Source organism: Idiotropiscis lumnitzeri, chromosome 17 (assembly GCF_059441095.1).
Source record: "Idiotropiscis lumnitzeri isolate Australia: NSW breed Sydney's pygmy pipehorse chromosome 17, RoL_Ilum_1.0, whole genome shotgun sequence".
Lineage (NCBI taxonomy): Eukaryota > Metazoa > Chordata > Actinopteri > Syngnathiformes > Syngnathidae > Idiotropiscis > Idiotropiscis lumnitzeri.
In genome coordinates this window covers 13,146,972-13,166,091 of record NC_142407.1, presented here as the reverse complement: position 1 = coordinate 13,166,091, position 19,120 = coordinate 13,146,972, and the positions used below count along the sequence as shown (strand labels likewise).

General features: G+C 40.0%; 1 protein-coding gene across 3 annotated transcripts in view; it reads left to right on the top strand.

Annotated features, from left to right (window-relative positions):
* Positions 1 to 481: 481 nt before the first annotated feature.
* The window catches only part of npas2 (neuronal PAS domain protein 2), a 31,038-nt gene continuing 12,399 nt past the window's right edge, over positions 482 to 19,120 (top strand). The window contains exons 1-2 of one of the 3 annotated variants that reach the window (XR_015839562.1): positions 482 to 815; positions 18,484 to 18,640. Coding sequence is in view for 2 of the 3 variants with exons in the window: in XM_088279016.1 (XP_088135142.1) it covers positions 18,567 to 18,640 (74 nt within the window). In the remaining variant the exon portion in view is untranslated. Of the gene's footprint in view, positions 816 to 12,830; positions 13,297 to 18,483; positions 18,641 to 19,120 lie in introns of those variants that run through there. The other 2 variants (XM_088279016.1, XM_088279017.1) reach the window with 2 other exon arrangements.

Here is a 19,120-nt window from a genome sequence, read left to right as displayed (position 1 = left end):
TTTTATGTATTTGTATTCTCATGATATAGATGGTTACACGTTCATTGATCTCTTATTAGCTATGTCTACAAATAATTTCTACATTTCTGTTTGATCCAGAATAAAAAGCAAAATGAACCAATAACGTATTTATGGCCATTTCCGTCTGAGTTTTAGCTTCCTATGCCGCTATGGCAACAGAAACTTATTTTACTTTCCCTTTGAAAAGGAAACCACCGAACCAATAAAAGTGCTATTCTTCCGTAACCTGAGTTTTATTGAAAAAAAAAAGTGAGGATAATGACTGGGTGGCTTTTTAAATCATTTACGTATTGATTTGTCGTGTTTTTTTGCGACCATGTCGGTTTAGAAAAGATCTCATAAATATTCATAAACCTATGATTCACACTATATGTTCGTAAAATAAATCTCACTCGCTCTCTCTCGTGCGCGTGCCCGCGCGCGCTCATGAACTTTATTTAGTCCAGTGGGCGGGCCCTTGCTGTGGCCGCACACTGGCTGCAGTAAGGAAAAAAAAAATGTTCATCCAGTCTTCACACGAGCGTTGCCTTCGCAGTACACCTTGTGAGTCACATGAAGACGTTCGATGCCGGGAGCTGCGTGGACCGGTTTTAACGGGTCGGATCATAAGAGATTGAAATCTATAGAAGAACGCTCACGAGACGTCAGTGGCTGCTCCGGCTTTGGACAACTTCTTTTCCAAGGCTTTTTTTTTCCCTTTTTGGAATGTAGAGCATCTGTTTTGTGTCGTCGCTTTTACCGCTTCTGCGTGTGTTTCCTTCTGGTTCCGTCTGACCTGCATTTCTCACAATCAGGTAAGACTTCTTCTTGAGACTGTTCATTCCACTTTCCTGACTTATACTACGCATTTAGTGACTTATTTAGCTTTTACCCACAAAACTGATTTTGCCCATTTTAGCGCAAAAAGTTTCCCCACCAATGGGATGGCTGCTCCTCATTCGATTGTTATTATGATATTGTCTTACCCACCTGACATATTTCCCGTAATCAGCTGCGATGGAGTCATAAATTAGACACCAGGAAGTTATAAACTTGTTTGGTTTAAAGAATGACTAATTAAAACGGAATAGATAATTAAATGAAAATGCAATGGAATGATTAAAATCGAACTCCCCGAGCAGGGATGTGTAACTTGCACCCTCCGGATCAAATAAAACTCCGCAGTGGAAAGAACGGGTTTGAAAATACTTTTAACATCAACCCACAAACTGTAATAAACTTCTTATTGGGTTATTGCAGAACTTTTAATACATAGCAGGCTCTCTGACTGCGTCTCCAAATTGAGCCACGGCAAAAACCTTCCATTTAAAACAGCCCAGGTCCACGAAACAAAATCGTCCCCCAAAAAGTATATATACTTTTTCTGTAATTCTAATTCTGTATATATACAGAATTAGTGATGAGTTTGTATACATTTACCTCCAAATGTCAAACTGTTTAGTTGAATACGACTCAATTACTTTGTTGTCAACAGGTGGATACGCAGGTAAATTGGAATTTGCGCCATCTAGTGGAAGAGCATTTAATTGCTCTGCCTGTCACTATACATGACAGGCATAGACAGATAAAAATATTGAGCAGTTTTGCCAGCTCCATGCGTTAAGTCGGCATCCGCGAACAGCCATGAAGAGGATGTGTGCTGAGAGCTGAGCAGGCTGAGCTGGGTCGCTCCACGGCTGACTCAAGTGGGCTATTCGCCGTGCCATATGCTCCTTTTACATCATGCTGCTCAACATTTGGGCCAGCCTCATGACTCTCTGACGCTGCTATCGCCTTCTGCTGCTTATCTGGACTCCTGTCACCACATACAAGTTGCACTAGATATGCAGTACGTTTGCGGGCATTAAAGCAAAACTTGCTCATAAAGGACACGCTGAATAGCGACTTAATAGCGTACTAATCACTGCGCTGTGGGGAAATTGTGACGTCATCACAGTATGTGGCCACGTTTACACATTGTTGTTTGATGAAACATGAAAAGTTGACGCGATAACGCCACACATGTTTGCATTATTGTTGTAATCTGAGTTATGTTCACGCCACACTTGTTTGTTATCATTTTGTGAAGATGCAAACTCATAAAAGACAGCAGGTCGAAGTATTTAGCATGTTTACTCGATAAATAGACTCTCATAAGAATTCATGGTTCAATTGCCTTTATTTTAATGTCAGCCTAACCTATAAAACCATAAATCATAAATCGGATGTGGTTTATGTTATTACAGATTAAGTTATGGCACCTGTCTGTCAAAACGACGCGGAAAGAGGTCCTCGGGGAAAAAAAAAAAAAAGTTGAACTTTAGAGACATTTTAACAATATTTTTCCCGACAGGAAATGCACATATTTTTATAAATACTCCTACTTTTGCCTAATTCAGGATGCAACAAATGCCAATTAATTGTGTTCAATTTTCACCCCATGTCTGAATTTCCAAATCTCTTGGCGGAGGCGAGGGTTAGTTAACTGATGGCACGGAGCCTCCTCTCTGATGTTACAGAGCATGTTGTGGAGGGGAAAGTAGGTTACTGGGCCATGTCCTGCAAGCTTAAACTGAAGGCTAGTCTGAATATTGCTCGAGCTGCTTAGTGTGACTGGGCATGCACAAATGGCTGAGGTCGGCCTAGCAGCAAAAGGCCTCCGTCGGGCCCGCTGTCTCTTTAAGGAAACAGAGCCGGGGCGCTCCACATAAGGACCAATGTTGAATGTTCAAGCCTGCGTTGATTCATCTCCAACGCATGGAGTACACGCCAATTGGCACAAGAGGCAAACTCACGGGGATGTGCGCATCTTTAACATCACTAATGACATCCTAAAAGTGTGTAATGAGCGGACACAACAGTATCACCACATGCAAAAAAAAATAAATAAATAAATAAATCACTGTTCACAGTGTCATACCGGGGCTCTTCTGGACAAAAAGAACGAGAATAAGTTGTTTTATCGATACGCCAATTGGGTGGTCAATCGTAAAGGTGCAGATTGTCATTAGACTGCGCGAGGGTACATATTGTGCATACGTCAGAACAAGTGTTAATAATGTTTGGGAACTCGGAGTAGGAGAGCTGGTTAGGATGGGCTGATGTTGGAAATACGGTGGCAGACATAAATCATGTCAAGTAAAAAGGGGACAGAATGTTCCGTATAAATGCTCAAATGCAATTATTCAATTTATTTACGTCTGTAGGGTTGTCTTAAAATATATCATCGTCTGTCAGGAGAATCGGGCGAGAATTGATCCCGATTTTATCACTTGAAATGACAATTTTAGAAGATGGGCAGCAAGGTGGTCTCGTGGTTAGCACTTGGGTAGATTAATTCAAGACTTTTTTTTTTGTTTTTTGTGGTGACTGATGTCGTGTGCAACTCACCCAAAGTCGAGCTGAATTCGGCTCTAAAAGGACAAATGCATACAAAAATGGACCGATGGAACTCCAGAATCTTTTTACAGTTTAAATGAAACCCTGTGATTTAAAAAAAAAAAAAAATCTATTAAATGTATCTGTTGGTATTTGTACCATTACAGTTGATTTCTTTTTTCTGTTCAACACACGAAATAGAAGTCGATTTTTATTCAAGAAACCAGCAAACACATACCATCGGTGACCTTTGCTTACATGAAATGATTTAGTCAGCATAATTGTTCACTTCTCCTTCCTTTAAATATATTTGTTGCCGTATTTGGACAAACCCATATTGAAAGCGGCAGAAGCTTGACACTGAAAACATTTCGACTGCTACAAAATCAAGTCAAGAAAACCTGCAAAAAATGTTGCCAACGTGGGCACGATCGCCACATCTGGTGCCGTGAGGTGAATGGAACCATGAGTACAAATGCGGAGTACAGAAGAAAACATTTCTGAATAATATATTGTACAATAGCCGGCCATCTTTTTTTGGAACGCTCAAATTCGGGGTCCACCTTTGACATTAACATTTCCTCTACTTTCATGAGAAGGTTTCAATAATCTACAACTGGAAAAATGATGCCGCATCTTTAATAAGAGATTTGCAAAAAAGATTCACATTAAAATTGAAAATATTGAAAAAGTGCATCGAGTCAGTCGGAAGTCAAGTTTTCAATTGACTTTCAAGGTTGAACAGTTGCGAATATTGAAGATTTAAATTCAATGAATTGAAGTTTCACTGGGACAGTATGTAGCCAAAGATACTCTGTCAGAGTATATCGCGTTCAACGAAATGTCGTTAGCGATATTCACGGTAAACATGGAATGATGGCCGAAGCTCAGAGACTTAGGTCAAGTCTCTGGTTACTCGATTTGCTTTGACGCCACACGGAAACTGGATATAGCGAAGCACTTCTCCAAGAATAATGAACTCCATAAACAACGCTCTTGCTGGGGAAAACCATTGTGAATCCGAGCGGAAAAGGCTCGTTAGAAATTGTTGATGCTTTGAAAGCAAGGAAGTATTTTTGTTGTCATACCTTTTGTGGGCCAGTGAACTCAACAAATAGAAAAGTCCAATGTGTCTTGATGAATTAAAAGAACCTCCTTTCTTCAGTTCTTTCTTTCTCATTCTTATTTTTTTTATAGACCTTGCAAAGGGAAAATAAATGTCTTCCAAATTTGACACACCACATAGACGAGCTAGCCCCCAACTAGCTTGCGAGCTAGCAGGGTTCCGGTGCTCTTCTCAACCTGCGAATGGGCGGTGAACTCGTTCGCGGCCTCGTCGGCGCCGTCACCTTCTCGCTTGAGAATATTGAATTACGGCATCCGCAATATTCTGACAAGGTTGTCATCCGGGAAAAGTGCGTTTTCAGGGTGCTAGCGCAACTAAGCTAGCTAACAACATGCTGTATTCTTGTGGTATGGATGCGGCTCGTAATCATAACGGGGAAACTCACAATTGTGGCGGCTAACCACCGCGTTCAAGTTCTTACTCTATAGTGGAGGAGTGGCGACTCATGTCAGGGCAAAAAAAAAAAAAAAAAATCAATGAAACAGTTTCACGATTTTAGTACTACACAAGTCGGAGTCTTTGTACATAATTCCGACAATTATCTTCAAACATGTACTGTATAAAGTAAATAGAAACTAATCTGACTGGTTTGCACCGGTCTCATCAGTTCGTGGCTAAATATTAGAGCGGTAAACCCGTCTTGTGCGGGGTTGGCCACGATTTTGTAATTCATGAATGAAGTTCTTCTTAAAGGAGTCCAAAGTTGGAAACTGGTTGAACGGCACACTCGTGACTTTTTAAACAAGGTCCTGTCAAAGTACACTATCTTGTGTGCACGATTGGTAAACGCGCGCCGCGTGGGCCGCTTGGTGAGCCGCTTGGTGAGCCGCTGATAATTCTCGTTTCTATGTGTGGACATTCGACAAAATGCCAGCGAATGAGTCACACTCACTTTTGCCATCATTCATGGACCGACGTACGTTTTGCTCCACATCTGTCTTATTCTTCAAGTCAGCTTTGTCGGGCCAGTGGAACCATGTTGCACATGACTCCCCGGACTATGACTGGAATTTGTGTCATCCTCTTTGACCTTGTAGCTATGACAGGCCAAATGTTCACGCTCCGGTTATATAACTTCCACTACAGACGTCATCACCCTTGCTGCTGTCGCCGATCTCTCGCTCCAAAGCACACAGTCATTGTCCTCAGTAGCTCCGGGGCCCTCGTTCACAGAGGCATGAAAAAGGAGATTTCATCTTCTTTTTTTTTTTTCCATTTGTAGCATTGAACCAAAACAAACAACTGGACGTGAAGTGTGGGCAAGGTGTTCGTTAAGGGACACGGCTGATTCATTCTCTCATTTGTCAGCACGATAGGCGCTTGTCACCACTTTTACCTTTCATTCACAACGACAGATCACAATGGAGGAATGGGTGGAGCACCAAAGTTTGTATTCCAAAGGCCAAAGTTTTACAATGCGCATTGGCCACTTGACTGTGTGTGACCTATTTATGACTCATATCTTTTGCTTAGGGTGTTGGCTACATGTGCCTTGACCGCATGGCTCGTCGTTGTGGAGTCAAACACTAAACAGTGCAGGAGACGACTTCAGTCTGATGCGAAAATGAAAAAAATTTACATCACCTTCGAGCTGTCGTTTTAATTTAAATTTTTTTTTTTTTTTATCAATCTTACCAATATTTTTTTTTTCCAATGCAGTGTTGCAAAATGAATTTATATGCAGTCTTTGAACCGTTAGAGCCAGTTCCTATGACACAGGTCCCGTTAAACTTTTTGTTGATCAGTAGCGACGATGGAATCATGTTATTATAGGACTTCAAATATGGAATTGATTTAGAGCTCCCTCTAGTGGTATGTAAAAATCATTGTAGTAAATACAGAGCAGTTGGATTTTGATGAACACTTGGGCCTACTATGCTACTGTATTTTAACGTTGGGCATTGGTTTTGGCAGGCAGAAGTGTTTTTTTTTTTTTTTTTTTGTAGTTGGTTTAAAAAAGTGAGAGAAGTGAACCACTGGCCTAATCTGTAATTTGCCACTTGAACAGCCTTGTGGGTGCAGCTGGCAATGGCAATTTTTCACTGGCTTGTGGATTAGTTGTGACAGCAAGAGTTTTTATTTCATGAATCATAAATTACATTTGCTGTCTGTATGATTCATAACCTGCCTATGGAAGAATTTTTTGGACCATTTGTTTTCTGATTCACGTCAGACAGTTTTCCTGGTGTGTAACCTACTTAAGTGTCTTTCTTCTTTCAAGCCACTGAATCTATAAAGGACATTTCTTTTGGATTACAGAATTATGAATAGACGTCACTGATGCAACTGGACGTGTGCATGTCTTCAATTAAAAAAAAAGAAAAAAGCAAACACTTGGATATACGACGCTCACAAAGATGGATGAACAAGGATATATTTGGAATTAATCAATAGTTTTCAGACAAATGAAATGCGCTCCTTATGATATCTCACGGCACACTAGGGAATCACCGGCCCTAGTCTACATGAACAATGTTTCAGTCAGTTTCTCCAAATTGTTCTCCAAATCCAGCGGTTTGCCTCTCGGTCACCGGACAGGATGAAAGGACGAGTTGTGTATCACGCATCAAAACAATAGATCATCGTAAAGTACTCGTAACTCGACTGCATCTGTCCACACAAAGATTGTGGAAAGTAGCCAGAAGGATTTTTTTTCCCCCTTCTTCCCAGAGTGCCAACGTTCCAGACGTTTTTTAAAACATTTTTTTTCATTAAAAATGTAGATGTTATTAACCTACTTTCTTGGTCAGGCGTACTCTGATTATATGCACACTCATTTGTCTTCGAGAGCAGGCCCCTCACTTGAGAATAAATGACGTCTGCAGCTGTAGAAAGTTAATTACATAAACATGCAGGATATTTTTTTTTTTTTATGTTTTGGAGGAAGTTGCTGTGACCAAGCTTTTGTGTTTTGCAAACAAAACCGAATTCATGTGCAAATGCAGTTCGCTACACAGCCCTTTTGTGTCTGCCAGGTTTCTTAGGTAGAATACTTCTTTTTCCTTTCCTTCCCTGTCTTGGGAGCGAGATGGATTTAATAAAAGGGACTTGTGCTCCTTATAAATATGGAAGCCGCTGTTTCATAACAAGGAAAATGCAAGAGCAAGAGACAGGAATGAAGACGTAAAGTCATTTTTTCCATGGCCTGCTTACAAAAGGCGGTTTGAGTTCAGCTCGACGGCCGCTGGATGAAGCGAGAGAGTGGTTTCACTATTAATTGCCAGTAAATTAGTCCAAAAAAAAAAAAGAAAGAAAAGAGCGATGTCATGTTTATTAGCGTGGCGGTTCTGCGTCTTATTTGAAGCATGTCATCATCTTTGTGTTGTCAAGAAGTGAAAGCAAAAAAAGCGGGGCTGGAGACGTTGGTACAAAAAAATGAAGCAGCGTTGGTTGCCCTTTCCACCCGTGCCCTAGAATCGTGACCCACATATTTGCTCACACACTGCGTTGCGTGTCTTTTCCTGACCGGCAACACACAATAACAGGCCCGCAATGATGGGATGATTCATTGAGAATTGGCCAAAGCGTATACTTTAGAGGAAATTTCCATATTGATTTATCTGATGAGAGAATATTTGGGAGCGACATCTGCTTTTCTCATGGAAATGAGGCGGCCGCTTATGAATTCATGCTGTGTCTGGGAAGTGTTTAGTTTGGGTAAAATATCCTAGAAATCACTTTGGTGTAAAGCTGAGTCATGGCTGAAGCGAAATGAATGCAAAATAAGTTGCATTTTGATTAGTCATAATTCTATTTATAGATATGAGCCTTTCTTTTTTTTTTTTTTTTAAAGGGGAAGTCAACCCCTCAAAATTTTTTGCAATAAAACATTCTATGTACCGGCACAAGTCTAAACATGGCATTCGGATTAATATTGTGTTTGTGGAATATGAGTTAAGAAGCAAAATTCACCTTTTTTTTTTTTAGCCGTCTCAGAGGGCGGGGGGCGGCCATTTTGTCACTTTTGTCCCCTGAAAATGACATCACAGTCGCTCAGGTCTCAGGGAAAGTCCGATCACGGCTCACCTGATTTCTGAATAAATCGTACATGATCAGATTATGGTCAATAAATCGTATGTTTCATTCACAAATGAAAGTGGAAAAAGACGTCAGTAGAAGTATCGATATATGGTTTTATGAATTGATATTTTGCTATGAAAAGATTTTTTTTCAAACCAGACCTCGTCGTCAAACATGATTAATGCACAAGATCCAATTTTGCTCATTGATTACTGTGCATCTTTACATAGCGAGGTTATGCAAATGAAGGGGGTAAGGACCCCCCTTCGCTCGTTAGCAGGGCAGGTGAAGATGTTTCAAGTGACACACTGACAGTCCAGCCAGTAGACGTCAGCTTGAAAGTGCAAGGTTTCAGTTGCTACTCATGGGAGGATTAGTGTGAAGCTGCTGTTTTTGTTGAAACAGATGCTGCACACGGAAAAGCACTGCCAAGGACGAGCTTTGATAATGAGCTTCACAATGACCGTTAACCTTTTCCAGTGTTACTCATTATTGTATTGTTGGTGATGAAGTGAATGTCCTAATGGCGCTGCAAAGGGTCCTTCATTGCGGATTGAGGAAGGCGTTGTCGGGTGTGAATAGTTTGATGTTGATTACCGTTACGGCATGGACATCAGCCGTGTGCTGAGGAGATTTGTTTGCCGGAGGGAATTGAATTGGTGTTGTTTTATTGGTACGTCTTTTTATAGAGTGGTACTTTGACTTATAAGAGCCCCGATTTCAAAGTTTTATAAGGTAGATTTTTTTTTTTTAATTTTATTTTGCTATGTGAATCAAGAACGATTTCAATGACCAGTGTGCTTCAGTTCAGTGAAAAAAAAAAGGAAAAACGTGTTTGTGGCCGAGGTGCAACGATTAATTGACAACTAATCGATTTGCAAATTAATCAATTATTTTGAAAATTAATGAGTAGTTCAGACACTTTTTTAAATTTAAAATCCAAATCTTCAGAATTTCAGTCTCTCATAGTTCTGCAGTCTTCTATGACAGGAGACTCTCAGAATATTTGCATTGAATCTAAAAAAAACATTTGCAAACGTCTTCTTTTACCTCGGAAAAAATGATCAATAATCGACAGATGAATTGATTCATTAATAATTTTTATATATTTTTTTTAAAATAAGTTTTTCTTCTATTATTCCAATTGGCTGTTTAATTGTGCAATTCATTTTCACCAAGTATTATCTCGCCCTTTCGTATTGCTATTTTATTGACACATTCATGACTTTATGACCTTGACTTGACATCGAAATGATGTCGGAGCCCACTATTAAATCAACGTCACATAAAGGATGGACACATGTATTTGTGCCGCTTGCAGGGATGCGGTTGCTTCGGGTTTGGAGAAGTAGACACCACACACGGTTGCCATGGCAACACAGAGGGAACAGCATTTCCCGAGTCTAATTAACGAGAGTCAGCGCTCCAACAGAGGGTCACGATGACATCATCAATACCGGCGACTCTCAGAATCTGCGCGGCCTCTCGTCTCAGTGACGATCGAAATCATCATCATTTTTTTTTTTTTTCCCTCTCTGTTTGTAAAAAGCCCAGCACATGGACGGAAGAAACAGCTTTTATGATGTAGTCAGGTCTTCCTCAGAGCAGGAAATGTCATCTTATTATCTAATAGCAATAGCATGACCTACATAAAAGAGCAGAACTAATCCCCATGTAGGCGGATGGTGAATAATGCAGGAAAATGTGGGAGATCTTAATGAATCTTAGATGTCTCACACTTGTTGGCTGCTGGCACGGCGTCATTTCGCTTCGTCAACATCCAATACTGTTTGATGACTGCGGCTTTATTCACTTTGTAGGTGTGGTTTAAACTTTTGATTTCAACCACATTTGGAATTATAGATTCTTTCCAATCAAAATGTGAAGAGAAAAAAAAAGTCACTGTAGACATTAAGGGAAAAAAAACAAACTGGTAAACGTGGTTCAAAGAGAAAATGATGAGCGAGTGAAAACAAATGTGTCATGTGGATTGAAAGTCACTAAATAACGAATTAAAAAAAAAAAAGATAGAAGTTGTTGCTCGGCTTCGGTTCATCGACTTGAGTTGCGGCTGCTAAATGTTGGCAGCAAAGTCCAAAACAAGCAACAGATAGAGAAGCATTCTTCAAAAAAAGAGGCCAAGTGTTTGCCTCAAGCTGTTTACCGCTCACAGCACAAGTTTGAACGTCAAACAAAGATCACACATGGTGTAATTCACCAAACAGCACACAACTTATGAAAGTCTGCTAGCCTAATGCTAATACATAATGCAAAACGTCATAGACCAGCTCATAAAATTAGCATCGATCTTGCAGTCGTTGCAACCAATTTTTCATACAAGTTGCAAATGTACGCGGCGCGTAAAAATAAAAAAAAGTCCAACCTGAGCTGTACTTTTGCATTTTCATTTTTGCCTCGTCTAAAAAAGTTTATTTGGCACTTGAGGTTGATGCAGTGTGATGAAAAATGTGTAAAAAAGAAAAAAAAGACTAAAAATGGTCAAAATGTGCGAGCATTTCTACCCCCCCCTGATCCGACAATGTTAGCCTGCCCTTTTAGTCCCAGACGGTGATATCCGAGCAACAGATGGTTGGATTATTAGAACACTTTCTCGAAGCATTTTTTGTTATCTTAAAACTCACTCATTGCCATTGACGGATATAGACGTCAAAAAGTACATTCATTTTACCTGTGCTGGCAGTGAATGAGTTAGCTGTCCAGCTTCGTTTAATTAATGCTTATAATCTTTTAATAACATCTCGCCTTGTTTTCTTGCTTCAGGTAACTAAGAGATGTGTGACAATTAACTTGAACTTGACACCACTGGAAAAAAATACCAATTTAACACGTACTTTTTGCAAATCAATTGTCATGTGTGATCTATATCTTTTCTGCTGTAACACTTCAAATTTCCCCATTGTGGGACTAATAAAGGACATCTTTATCTTTATGGCTTAATAGAGGATCTAATCAGAGGCAGCGGCCTTGTTAACACACAGCTGTAATCGTGAAATTTTGCATTTTTCTTTTTTTTTTTGCCGTCAGCGTCTGGGGGACTCCATGGAGACTGCACCGTTACGCTTAACCAAATGAGATGAATGCACCGATAATAGAATGCTTATTTGTCAGGCGGCAAAGTCGGCTGCTTGAGAGGCAAGAGTTTTGCCTCCTACTTATTATTGTGCGAAGGCTGGATCAGCCTAGCGTTTTCAGAAATGGTACTCTGAAATGAAAACCAATTAAATTTTGGTGCTAATTTCTCAATATATTACAATTCGATTATAAACCAAACGCTGGTTATTGGTTTTAAAATATAATCTAATAATAATAATGCCGCTGGAAGTGCTGCAAGCGAGAAGCTGAGCTGTGCAGTGTTTGTTTGTTTGTGGGAGGAGGTAGAAATATTTTGGGCAAATGAGGCGGGTTTTTTTTTATCTCATTTCATGATAACGGCAAATAGAGATGACGTCACGTCAGCGTTCACTTTATGCTTCATGTTTCAAGTGGAATTCAATTCAAGTCAAATATAAAGTCACGTGATGTTTGTTCCTCAAAACAACTTTGCAGCTTCGCAGACAATTGTCAAAGTCACTCGCAAGTCACCAACACGGAGCGCACATTGGACTTTTGATGATTGGTTGGATACATGCGACCTGACCGTTCAGAATGAGGCTACATTGCAAAAAAAATTGGAAACACATCCGATCTAGGACTGCGTAAGTCACATAGGTCGTCGAAATTGAGACGTCCAGACTGTCATTAAAAAAAAAAACAAAAGAGATACAGGTCACATATGGGCAAAACCATCTGTTTTGGGTTGTATTTGCTTGCAGCCTTCGTAGTTGGGATTGGAAATACAAGTCCCACCTCTGGTATCTGAACTTTTGCAATTAGGATTGATTGGAAGCAACAAAAATATTTAGAGGCTGGTCCACCACGAGCTTTTGCCATTAGTCATGCATACTGTTGACCCACATTTGGGGGAAAGGCAACCAGGAAGTTGTAAAAAAAACAACAACAACAAAAAAAAAAACGTCAGCATAGGAAACATGTAACACAAATAGAGCTTCTTGTTAAGCTCAAGGGATTTAAGTGTTGTCTTCTTGCGGGGTCGCACTGTTAAACACCCCCCCCCCCCCCTCTTTTCTTCTTAGATGAAAATAATAGGTTTAGAAAGTCCGAGTGAGACGGGCTAATCGTCTGCGGTGACATATCGTGCTCACTTCCCTCCAATTTTAAAAGGCGCAAACGCTCACTGTCCACAAATGACATTGTGCATGGAAGCACGTGTTAAAGATTACAAGCTGTCCCCTCCTCCCGGTGCCTGCAGCTTCTTGCTGTTGTCGACGATTGGAGCTACCAGCTGACCTACTTTCTCCCTCGCAGCGACTCGCTGCTGTTTGCGAGCTCCGCCGGGAGGATCGCGCGCGGACCTCCAACGCGCTTCAAAGTGGATTGGATTATTATTATTATTATTAGTGTTATCCCCCCCCCCCCATGCTCTTTCTTTCCGTGTCGGAGGAGAAACTTGCTCAGCCGGAATCTGCAAAACGGCGCTCATCGGCGGGCCTTTTTTTTTTTTTTCCCAATAAATGCACCTTATTAACTCGTTATGCAATTGAACATTTTCGGTGCCATGTTCTCGCGCAGGGGGAGCTGCGCAATCCTCGCCGCCCTGTTAGTTTGCCGGGGCATAAAAACACAATGAGCACATTGGTTCGGTTTTATAGGCGTGGATGTTGCTTTTCTCCCGGACGCCTTTTCTTTGCAAGGTATGTGGCTTTTCCATTCGAGGTTTACTAAAGTTCAGCGCGACCTGTCAAATTGAAGTGAAGCCGGTCATGCACAATGTCTCCCCCCCTCATTACTGAAGTTAATAATTTCATTCAGGAGTCACTCAACATGTGCAGGATTCTAAACACACAACGGGCACTTCATTAGATATTTGCTCAGTTATCTTTGAGACTGCCATGTGTTTATTATTGTCATGGGTGTTATTTGAGGGGTTTCTAATATTGTGCTCCACTCCTATCCAACAGTACACAGCAAGTGTTTCCCAAACTTTATTGAACCAAAGTTCATTAAGATTGGAAAAAAAAATGCCTTCTACAAAATCATCTGTTTATCTGATTTGGCCGCTTGAATACATTGTGATTGAGTAAAATGGTTATTACATGGTTATTATTAGTAAATTGGTTAATTCTATAAACTAAACTAAAAATTCAACTAGTTTTAAATAAAGGTATTGCCATTTAGAGCATGTATTTTATGAATATTAAAATTGGTTAAAAACAAACAAACAAAAAAGCCCCCCCACCTGAATTTTACAATAAGAAAAAGTCTACAGCAAAGCACCAAACAAAATTGTCATGAAAAGTATACACCTAAAATAATGCATCATTTGAGAGAAAAAAATAAAGTCCACAGCTGCATCTTTGCTTTACTGAGACGAGGCACAGATTTGATTTCAATGTCATTAAATTTCATTCGTCTAAAAAAGCTGATTTAATAATGTTTGGTCATTTTTTTTCATGATGTATCGCGTCAGGCAGAAAAAGGAGATGCTTTTCCGCTCGAGTGCAAACATGTTAGTAACCGTGCATCCAAATCGCAAATGAAACAGGCGCGAATGTCACACCGAGTGAGACTGATACGAGATCAACATTACATCAGCGCATGTACTTCTCCTGACAATCTTTTTTTTTTTGGTTTGTTTTTCTTGGTGGTGTGCCATGAGATTTTTCTTATGTAAAATACTGCAAGAATCTTGGCTAGGATGTACCAAATATTTTAGTCCGGTGAGTCCGTATTAAGCATACATGAAGTGCCCTGGTTTTACGGTTGACATAACCAATTCCACCCCCAGGGTTGGATTTCGACCTGATGACATGCATGGCAAAGCGCAGAGGTGATATTAGTCACTGTGATACCACCCAAAAAAAAAAAAAAACCAGGATGATGAATGGCAGTTTAGAGGAGAAATCATTGCACGGTTTGACAGACTGCTTGGGTTGGGCTGGTGTTACCCAACCTGGTAATTGTGTTTTGTCTCAAGCAGTTGTGGTTGTGTCATTCATTCGCCTGGCCTTAACACGGGTTGCTCTACAAAGGAGGATCGCACCTTTCAATTTGGCGATTTATTGACTGGGTGCACGCTGTGCAGTCGCGGGGTTCACTGGGTGCAACCTTTGGCCATCCCACCGTAACCTAATACAAGTGCTTCCTGTTCCCTTCGGGAGGCATTACGTGCAGTTGTTGCATTTAGTTGGATGGATTGAGAAGATTCTCGAGGACAAGAAGCCCTGCTGGGGTATCACACAAAGGAGTGGTCAATAAATATCACAACCTATTTCTTTGTTGCATAATCGTGTTTATGGATTTGGAAAATTGCGGATGGTAAAAAAACAAAAACATGCTGGGATATATTTGAATCCAAACTAAAGTCAACCAGATGTTTTTTGTTTTTTTTTTAAATTGAGTGACTCAAGCGTACAAACCAGATGCAAGAAGCAAGGCAGCGCCCGCATTTAGTAGCCACTCACCAGACACTTCATTAGGTACACCCACACGATCTTAGCCCTGGATTTCAGAAAGTCACGGTGCACTTGCCTTCTCAGATGATCCTTTTTTTTTTTTTAAGTAGAATCCAGCTAAGGCAATGTTCCATCACTTTTCGCGAGCCACCCTGCAAATGGTAAATTTCCGTGAAGTAGAGGTTGACATTTTATTTATATTTTTTGGCCCCGTATTGGAAGTTTCGCCTTATAAATTTGACAGCTGCAGGATGCATTCATAAATGAATGTGAGCGCAGCATTTTCTGTGCCTCTACAGCGGACGAGGATGACGGAACTACTGTCACACTTTCAGATTACTGCATGGGCGTCTGAGTGAATTTCCGAATGCAAACTGGTTTTTGGAAAAGTAAAAAAAAAAAAAGTAGATAAATCGACAGTTCTTGACTGGTCCGAAGAGGCAAAACTGCAAGAGACGTAGCTATGCTCACTAAAGAAAATCTGCAATGGAGTGAATTTGCAACAATCAAAGTGTGAAGTAGCAGCAAAGGAACACCGAATATTCGGTTGATTCTTTAGGTCAAAGTGGTTTTCCGGGCACCCGTACGAGAGTTGCGTCACAATTGTTGCCATGACCTCAATAATAGTGCTCTGTTTTGAATGACACGAGAGGAAAGGTATTTCATTATTTAACGAAGGGATACGCCAATTAGTACCTCTGCCAAGGAGGTTATGTATTCATTCACGTAACAGAACGTGCTCACTATGTAATGTTTCCGGGTGCTGGGGCATGGCACAAAAGAACAAGCTCTTACATTTTGGTGCAGATAAAGAACAAAACAACTATATGTTTTTTGTTTTGTTTTTTAAACCTAATTTCCGATACTTTCTGTGAATAGTTCGGGCTACACTAATTTGCTGAATGAAATTAGGACTGTACAGCCTTGATGGAGGCCGGCCCGCTTGATGATTTGATTGACGGGTGTGACGGACAGTTGCATACTTTTCTTTTCAATACACATCATTAACACGAATATTAAAAATAAATAAATAAATTTCTATAGAGCAAGCTCTGCACCGTTCTCAACGTCTCCCACCTCCAACCCTTTGCAAATGTCTTGTCCGCGCTTTGGATTTCATTTACAGTGTTGGTTTATTCAGTTGCGATGCTCCAAAGGTTGAGCAGCACTACACCTCAAGCGGCTCGTTGAATGATTCTATCTGTAAACAGAATGTTTAAACAGCTCCAATCCTTATAAGGTAAACACGCCGGGTTTATTCTTATCTGCTGCATACAGTCAGCCTATTGACTGAGTGGAAGGCGGACATGTCACCAAGTTTGTCTGATCCCAACGTAAAGCTCAGTATGCTCACGTCCATTCCGAGCGGCGTGTGGTGAAATGTCGTTTGATTTCGACTTTAGAGCAACGCTGACGACGTTAAATGGGGAAGTACCTGCTGTCACCGTCTGTCACCTGGAGAATTACACAAGTTATCTTACACCACCGTGGCAGATAACACGACCGTGCCCTTGTAAGCATTAACCTGTAATAACATATTTGAAAAGACAACAATGCGTTCAGCGATACGGTGTTGGTCCTTATCGTCGATTACACAGCAAATTTGAATCAGAAATGGATTTAATGTGTCATTCAAAAATATTTCTGCCCCTGATTTATTATTATTATTTTTTTAAGCATTTCAGGGTTTTGAGATACTATTTTGTTGCTTTTAAGTCAGGCTTATTAAAAGTTGCGCAATACAGATTCTACCATGTGTTGTCATTTATAGCTATGACGGTTCCGAAAAAAAAAAAAAATCTACCGGTTGCTCAACCTAACCCTTAGTTCATTATTATTATTATATTTATTATTATTAATATTAACATTATTATTATTAATATTATTATTGTTATTATCATTGTTATTATTATTATTTGTATTATTGTTATCATTATTATTAGTAGTAGTACTATTATTATTATTATTATTATCATTATTATTAAATCTTTAGGAGCTAGAGAAGCAAAAAGAAAACAAACAGCGCAAAAATGTTTCCTTGCATCTGTGACTACAAAAAAAAAAAAGTATATTTAGCCTATTAATTGTTGATTGTGTGGAATAGATTGTCGACTTGTGTGCTTGAGACCAAATGGGCTGCACTTGTTGGTTGCTTGTTGTCTGAAGAAGTGCATGACCTCAGTTATGGGTCTGCTTGAGAACATTTTGTTCAGTTCCTAACTCTCTGTCGGTGTCAGTCACGACCGAGCATTTGCATCTGTTCTTGTTAGGTTGTGCAGAATGTCGTCCCTCAACAAGCACGAAAGTGTGAGGCATCCCTTGAGCGGAAGGTGTTGTTCCATTAAAGGTCAAAACGAAACCCAACGGTACACCGTTCTAATCAAAGTCGCAGTTGTTACATTGACGTTCCTCCGAGGCATTTCAAAGCTGTTCGTTTGCACTTGAACTTTGCGATGCCGACTTTGTAGCGCGAGTTCAGGTTGCTAGTTGAAAGCTTTAAATACTCCAGGGCACGCTCGTAACCAGACACCGGTGTCTTTAGCTCTTAACCTAGCAAGGTGTGGTTTTAACCTCAATACAGTTAAAGAATGTAGGCCGATACGCGTGGCTTCATTTTACACTGTGAGGAGTTGATGCTGTCATGTGATGCGGCAGTCTGGGGCGCGCTTGATGTGCTTTACTATCGCTCAAGAAGACTGACTTGTAAAAAAAATAAATAATAATAATAAAAAAAACAACAACGCTAAACTAACACTAAACACAATAGTACGTAATATTAGGATTATACATTTCTTACGGATTTATAAAATTCCAAAAAATAGCAAAAAAAAAACAACTAGAATGAATGCAAGATTTAAAATGATGTCCGCAGGACGTGACTGAAACGAGTGTTCATTTTGCACTTAATGCTAATTGCGTCACACAGGTGTGTAGCCATTCATAGACGCACGCTGACAATTAGTAAGCGACAGTGCGTGTTGGAAAAAAAAACAAATTTTCGCCCCATGAAATAAACAGTCAGAGCCGTGTTCAAAATTCACAGTCGCAAATCCTTAGCAGCAAGGTCAGAACGCCACCCGAAGTTCGCGCTGCACGTCCTAAAAATCAGTCCGAGTGTCATGTGTTAAATGTTGCAGAAAAGGTTGGACATTAAACTGACTTTTTCATGGATTACTTTTTTTTTTTATTCATTTGATTTGAATAAATCAAACAAACTAGCTAGGGTATTGTCAACGACATGAGCGCAACTCACCAGACCTCGATTCAGTCAGCATCAAAAGATTAACACAAGCAATCGCTGGTTTTATTTTGCTCATCTTCCCGTTTGTGAACATTTTTTTTTCTTTTCTTTTTCAGTGGCTAAAATGAACTGACAACATGTGTCATTTCCCGGATGATGGGATCTTTTACTGTGTGTGTTTGCAGGATTCGGCCTTTGTTGGGCTTAGTTTTGTGCGAAGGTGCGCTCAGATGAGGTCAGCACAGATGAGACTCGAGAAAGAGCCTGGATGGGAAAGAGCGTGAGTATGGACAACCTTTTGGACTTCGGAGGCCCCTGTCCTTCCAGCCGCAGAGACTGGGAGTAAGTACAAAAAGGAGCTTCCGTTCAATTTCTTTCAATTTTTCTTGCATTGTTGTGTTCTAATGGCGCCGTCACACTGATCGAAATATTACGTTTGAGGAACAACTTCAATGAAGCCTCTAATTGTTGATCACTTCACAATGCTGTAGCATCATTCACAATCGCACTTGTTAACTTCCTTTTACATGTGCAAATATCAGGATTTTTTTTTTAAAGAAGATAACTGACTGCAGGCACATTTGACATTATTCATTTAAGACTGTTTTTGTAATAATAGTGACGGGGATTTAATTATATTTACACGATACAACAGTGAGAATCCACCCTCAAAAGATTGTGTTACACTTTTGAGGATTCTTAAATATATATATATATATATATATACATACATATAATTTTTTAAATAAATATATATAAATAATTAAAAAAAAAAATATATATATATAAAAAGCTATATTGAGAGACAGTGTGAGATTGTAC